The 7,302-nt window shown below is 39.2% G+C and overlaps 1 protein-coding gene across 1 annotated transcript in view; it reads right to left on the reverse strand.

Moving 5' to 3' along the window:
- Nucleotides 1–6,995, reverse strand: part of LOC114571774 (contactin-associated protein-like 4) — a 69,090-nt gene extending 62,095 nt beyond the window's left edge. Inside the window, 2 exon segments of the mRNA XM_028602966.1 lie at nt 2,110–2,220; nt 6,794–6,995. Of these exon segments, the coding sequence (XP_028458767.1) occupies nt 2,110–2,220; nt 6,794–6,995 (313 nt within the window).
- Between the last annotated feature and the right edge of the window lie 307 nt (nt 6,996–7,302).

Consider the following 7,302-nt stretch of genomic DNA (forward strand, 5'->3'; position numbering starts at 1 on the left):
GGTAAAGCTGGAAAAGACCATCTGTAAGTTATGCAACAGAAAAGAATTAACACACAAACGCATCTTTTTGAGGGGGAAAATGACTCCACAACAAACACAGAAACGCAACCCTGATATTCATTTGGATTATTGCCTGCTATTATTTATTTATTTATTTAGGACAATGCACATTAATCAACATTTCTGTAAATGCGCCAATGTTAGCCAGTCGGCTAATTTTCAACTGTAGTCCTACTTGCCTAGCATCCATGTCTTTATGGTGGGAAGAAACCGGAGCACCTGCACGCAAACACTGGGAGAACATGCAAACTCCACACAGAAAGGACTGAGATGACCTGGGTTTGAACCCAGAACTTGCTGTGAGGCAGAAGTGCTAACCTAATGGCTAACCACCTGTACCGGACACATCCAGCAGACACATTGGAGCTCTCATACAGGAAATATTGTTTGTGTAGTGTATTTGGTAGCGATGGTGCGTTGCTGTATGGACAGGAATCCGCTGACGCTGTTTCTTGATTATAAAGGTTTATTTACATCAAAGGAATTCAGCATCAATTTACAAGCTCTGAAGAGCCCGGAGAGGACCTGTTTTCCCAATTCTCCAGTGGTCCTCTGACTTTCTGCTGTTATATTCTTCATAACTTAGGGTGGGATCAATAATTGACCAATGGCTACAAGCCAACTGGCCTTATTTTCAACAAAGACATTTCTATCTCGGGGGACCCACTAATAACACTTTCCAAATGTTTCCAGAGAGGTGTCTTCTGAAAGTAGGCTAAAGTTCATCACTTCTAGCTACATATACAGTACAGGCCGAAGGTTTGGACACACCTTCTCATTCTAATGCGTTTCCTTTTATTTTCATGACTATTTACTTTGTAGATTCTCACTGAAGGCATCAAAACTATGAATGAACACATATGGAATTATGTACTTAACAAAAAAGTGTGAAATAACTGAAAACATGTCTTATATATAAGATTCTTCAAAGTAGCCACCCTTTGCTTTTTTATTAATAAGGGAAACAATTCCACTAATTAACCCTGACAAAGCACACCTGTGAAGTGAAAACCATTTCAGGTGACTACCTCATGAAGCTCATTGAGAGAACACCAAGGGGTTGCAGAGTTATCAAAAAAAAGCAAAGACTGGCTACTTTGACGAATCTAAAATATAAGACATGTTTTCAGTTATTTCACACTTTTTTGTTAAGTACATAATTCCATATGTGTTCATTCATAGTTTTGATGCCTTCAGTGAGAATCTACAATGTAAATAGTCATGGAAAAAAAAGAAACACATTGAATGAGAAGGTGTGTCCAAACGTTTGGCCTGTACTGTAGATAATTCAGATATGGCCTAAATACAAGTTATAGAATGATCAGATAAAACAGGATGACAATACACCTCATTTGTTTATATATTTTTGTTTTATAACAGCATGGCAAAATAATAATAATAAAATAACAAAGCCTTGCTAGACCCAGCAGTTTGTGTTTACAATCCTACCCTCGCTATTTCCTGTCCCCTTCTGCTTTTGGCCACACCACGCGAGTAGACTTCCCCTGGTGGATTTTGGTCTGACTTGAAACCAAACAAACTGATCCACATTTCTCAGTCCAACAGTATGAAGAGAGCCCCCCACCACAGTGAACATGCTAACCACTAGGGGTGTGAATTTTCACTGGTCTCACAATTCAATTTGATTACGATTATCCTGTCAGTTCGAATCAATATCACGATGCATCACCTCCTAAATATTATTATATATTACTACACATGGTTTTCATTGACAAATTCAAGCAGTCAGACATATATGAAATCCCCTTTTTATTGTATCTGCTCTTTAAAAAGACACATCCTGAATGTAGCGGAGTCTAAACACAGCAGACAACAGACAACAAGCAGCAACAGGAAAATCAACAAGCAACATCAGTAGGCTATAATCGATTATGGTCTGTCACTGCATGGATGCAGTATCGTCCAGGTCCGTATCGCGATGCATCGATGCAGTGATTCATTTCAACGCCCCTACTAACCACACATATTTATTAACCAAAAAACATCAGCCACCCACGATGATGGTTTGCAATAGTTACCGTTACTCACCTTCTCTCCGGTTCAGCTTAGCAAAGCCCGGCCCGTGGCTGCCCGACAACTGTGAGGAGCTTCGGAAGGACGATGGCAGTAGATTGGATACCAGCGGACTGTGACACACTTCTGTGAAACACAGAACAGAAGGAATAGACAGTTTAAAATTGTGAAAGAATACACAGGAAACAAGAAACTGCTGACCACTGGCCGCTGTGGTCCTTCCTTGACACCTCAGTGGTCTCACAATAAGAATGCCAAGTGAATGGCTAAGATTTATGGAGCCTAATCACCATTTATTAGGCCTGATATCAGCCTTGTGTAAACTGTGTTTTGGCTATAATGAGACCCAGCTGGATAAATAATGAATTGTGTCCTAACTGCCTGACAGAGCAGATGCATTAATTATACATTTTTATACCATATATAGATTTTATGAGACTGGTAACGCTGCATGTAACAAAACACACATTTATCTGCTTTTTAACTAACTTATAGACACAAGTGCATACACTTTAACCCTTGCACCAGTACATGAACACACACAACACATTCAGTTTTTTGTCTCATTTTGTATGTATTACATTTTAAATTGATATACAAGTGACAGTTTAAACAATGAAAAGTTTTATGGTCAGCTCATACTTGTAGTTTAGTTTCATTTATGAGCATTGATGTTTGATCTAGTTATTTAAATGAGTTGAATTTTTATTGCAATACACGGCACTGCAAACTTCTGGTGGTATCTCAGAGAACAGAGATATCTCCTGGAGAGATTATATTAATGAAGGATCTTGAGCTGTCTTTCCTTTTTTTAGTCGAGATTTAATCAGACTTGGCCTCGCTACTTTGATATTGGATTCCTGTCTGTTAAGAGAACTTACACAGAAGGTTTGACTTTGGTCTCTCTTTCATGGGACTTTGCTATTATCTGGCTTCTGGTCTTCATTGTTTTGTTGTTTGCACGATGCTACATAATCTGTTACAATACCTTAGCCATGCACGTAAACATTAGGATGATCATGAGTTTAAACTTTATTCATTCAGAAATTTAGGAAGGATTACAAATATCTCATACCTATTTGTTGTTTAACTAAGAAATATTTGTGTGGTAGAGGTGTGACGAGATTTTGCTTGATCAAACGTGAAGAGATTTCTCGTCAAGGTAAAAAGTGTCTTGCGATATCAGTACATAGCAACAGCCTTGAAATTAGCATAGAAGATCCCATGCCCGTTCTCCAAAGTTGACTCTGAGTTTACTTTTACAGAGTGATAGCGGATTCAAAAAACTGCCTGTAAAACCCAGCGTTATGGTGTGTTCTTTTTTTCCACCGAAGTCGATTTACGAGTTGTTTTCCAGAGTTACGAACCGGAAGTTGCAAAAAGAACGCCACCGAGGTCGTATATACAACTCATCAAGTCGTCTGAACTCAGAGGACCCCGAGTTCACTTTCAAAGATGGCTACGTCGTGCATCACACGTAGTAAACATTGTGGTTTTCTACAATTTTAAGCACTTTTGTCTTTGTTGTAACCAAATGAAGAAGTGGTACACATAGCACTGTATACTGCTACCTATAGGCATGTCGCTACAGTCTTATTAGGAGTTAAATACCGCCTGATTAGTTATTTTGTAGCTTGTGCAGCTGAAATTGGCTAGAGACGCTCGGTTGCTATATGACAACAACGGCTTAAGCCGAGCATTGAGCAGAAAGCAGAGCAGTAGCCGAACGTTAATGTTAATCAAAACGTAATTTTCATGTATCAAACCGTGAAATATATGTGTGTAATATGTCAATAACTGGGTGAATAGAATCCTAAATGTTACTAAAAATGTTACAAAAATGCATCTTTTCTCCGACTCGTAGTATTGTGTGACAAAAAGAACGCAACAACCCACGGTTACTCGTTTTCCGACATGGATGTGACGTCACACTCGAGCTACTAGTCGCGATTACAATACAAAAAGAACGCACCATTAGTAACGCCACTCTCTCTCTCTCTCTCTCTACCTCTCTCTCTCTCTCTCTACCTCTCTCTCTCTCTCTCTCTCTCTCTCTCTCTCTTGGCCGAGACACACACGCGTCCGCAGCGTGCAGTTCACTGTGGCGCTGAGAAGCGGACAGCAAAACATAGCTTTACTTTTAATGATATTAAACAAAGAGAAATGTTCTCCCTTTGTCCTATAATGGTCATAAATCAATACTAGAGTAGCCTACTTCCTTGTTTATTGCTACAATTAATAAAATGCAGAGGAGGAGAAATGAGCATCTGTCTTCACAAAAATCAGCTGTTGAGTGTTTGATGGTAATGTATTTGTGCTTTATAACATAATCAATGTGAAACAATTGTAAAATAAACTTTATTTCTCTCTGTCTACTGTACAATGACAAATTCAAGTACAAAACATTAGGTCTCAACGGTCTCTGAGCTGGGTGTCTTGTCACAACCCTATTTGCTGGTATTTGAAAGTGTACACGGCATGGACAACCCTAATGTCTTTGAAGCTGTGGAAAAGTACAGAAGTGAATCATAAGCAAAAGTAGCCAAGTGGCATTGCAAGTGTAAAAATAGTGAGTAGCCAAATAAAACTAAACTTGTTGTAAGGATATGAGTAGGGCTGGGTACCGAATTCAATACTTTTTAGACACCGACCGAATTGCCTCCTTATCGAAAAATGCCCCGTCATTCAATACCCAATATCAATACCTAAGGAGTAAATCTCATAAGCGTCAGTAAGCCAATAAGCATGCAACATGCTTCTACCAAGATCTAATAATGTTTGTGATTGGCTGTTTAGCGTTACACGTCTTAGAGACATGCAAGGAAAACTCTATGTTACGCACAGAGATGTGGCTCACGTAGTAAGAGCTGAAAAATAAATAAAAAGATTTCTGCTGTAATGTTGTAATTTCTTTTTGTTTTATAAAATTGCTATTGAAAAATCGTTTAGGAAGTGGTATCGAAGTCACGTATTGGTATTGGTACCAGTATCTAACATTTCTGAACGATACACAGCCCTAAACATGAGAAATATATACGTATGTATCGTGCTGAAATTTGCTAAATCAGTAAAAAAAAAAATGTGTAATGCAGTTGGAGTCTGTAGCGTTGCCTTTAATATCCAGCTCTGAAAGCTCCAAGTCAACATATGTGAACTCTGTGCAAAAGCACACTGTTGGCAGTTGGTACAGGGGAACAACTCTGGATACTAAAGAGATAAAGAGATGCGCTAAGAGATACTTAGCGCAGGGGCTAATGGATCCAGGTTTGTATCTCGTAAATGAACCCACTAATAATGCCCAAAATGATACCAAACGTCTACAGTAGTACAAATAGGTTATGCACTCATAAAACGATGGATTGTAAAGTTTGTAAGTACACCAGAAGTTTATGTAAATAACACTTGCCTGTTGGCTTCTGCTCTCTGCTGTTGCTGTTGCTGCTGCTGCCGCAGTAAGACGAGTGCTTAGGGACGTCTACAAAATACAAAAATATTTATTAATTTAATGATTAAATAAGGTAATGTCTCCAAACTTACCTCAATTATAACTTGTCTCCTGCTAGTTATACTACAGCACTTACTTAAAAAAAAAAAGTTAAATTAATAAATATTTTTGTTGTATCTCTTTTCGGTGTTGTATTTTGTAGACATCCCTAAGCACTCGTCTTACTGCCGGCAGCAGCAGCAACAACAGCAGAGAGCAGAAGCCAGCAGGCTAGTGTTATTTACATAAACTTCTGGTGTACTTACAAACTTTCCAATCCATCGTTTTATGAGTGCATAACCTAATTTGTACTAGGGTAGAAGTCTTGTATCATTTCAGGCATTATTAGTGGGGTAACTTACAAGATACAAATGTGGATCCATTAGCCCCTGCGCTAAGCTATTCAGCTGATAACGCTACTCTACGCTAACTCTCCCAATGTTCGACCCAGGTGAAAAAAGCTTCTGGGGGGTTGTTTGGCTCGAGGTCATGGTGCAAAGGACCCTAGGGTGAAATTACTCCAAACCATCACTTTAAGAGCCCCAGGCCTAATGGACACCCCTTTGTACTTAACCGAGGAATGTATTTGAAATTAGTGTACTGTCATTTTTTGGATCATTAATTGATGTCTTCGTAAATCTCAGGTTTATATAAGTGGAGCAGAAACAGAAATGTTAAATCCATATCATCAACTTCCTATTTTGCAGAGGCACCGTCATTGAGTTTGGCACTTAACAAAGTGGATTGTGATTGGTTTAAATAAATGCCAAAAAACCATCCCGAAATGCTCTGTGGACTAGCCAGACCCTCTTCCGAAGTGCTGTAGAGGAAGGTCTGGCAATGCGAGACTATTGTTTCTCTTACTTGAGATATTTTGAAGCACAACCTTCACATTTACAGTCTGAAGATGGGTTTCAGAGGCACACACAGAGGACTGAGTGTTCTGGCTGCTAAAGAAGTGTATGCTCCATAGCCCTTGGCCTAAACAGAGATATTGTGAATCATTAGTCTGTCCCACCTTGTCAGTTCTCACATTCAAAGCTCTGTGGGTTTGAGAGCACTATAAACCTCTCACAGCTCGTAGTACCCTGCACTTCATGACACGTGTTTAATCATTTTTTATTCAGCAGATTGAGCTTCACCTGGTATCTTCACATCCACCTCTCTCTCCATCCATAGCATCCACTTTGCCACATTGCTGAAATAGCACAGTACCCACAACATTCATGATGAAATCAAGCTGATGAGCATCGTTCTCCACTTCAATAACAGCGATCAGGAGATTTACAGGTTCACAGCTCTTTAAGGGTCCTGGACACTCATTGTTCAGTGCTGCTCGGTGAGCATCTCTCACAATGATGTTGCCATTAAGCCACGCATCTCTGAGCGCAGTAATCACATTAAGGCCCTCAAACATGAACCATAATCCTCCAAATAAATGAGCTTTTTGCAAACATTACCCGCACAACCTCAATCCACAGTGTCAGAAGAGCCAACGCTGCTTTTCCTTCCAATTAAATTGGTATATTTGTTCCAAGAATTTGAATAAGGGACTTTCGCTAAAGCTGCTTTTCAATATTAAGTAAGTAAGTATAAAATAAGTAATGTATACAGTAATGAAATGCATGCCTTTTCCCTGCCACATGATGCACTCATTAAAGTTTAAATGTAATATAAGGATAAAATGAGAAAGAGAGTGAGAGAGCAGCATGAATAGTGCATGA

This window comes from Perca flavescens, chromosome 17, assembly GCF_004354835.1.
Source record: "Perca flavescens isolate YP-PL-M2 chromosome 17, PFLA_1.0, whole genome shotgun sequence".
Lineage (NCBI taxonomy): Eukaryota > Metazoa > Chordata > Actinopteri > Perciformes > Percidae > Perca > Perca flavescens.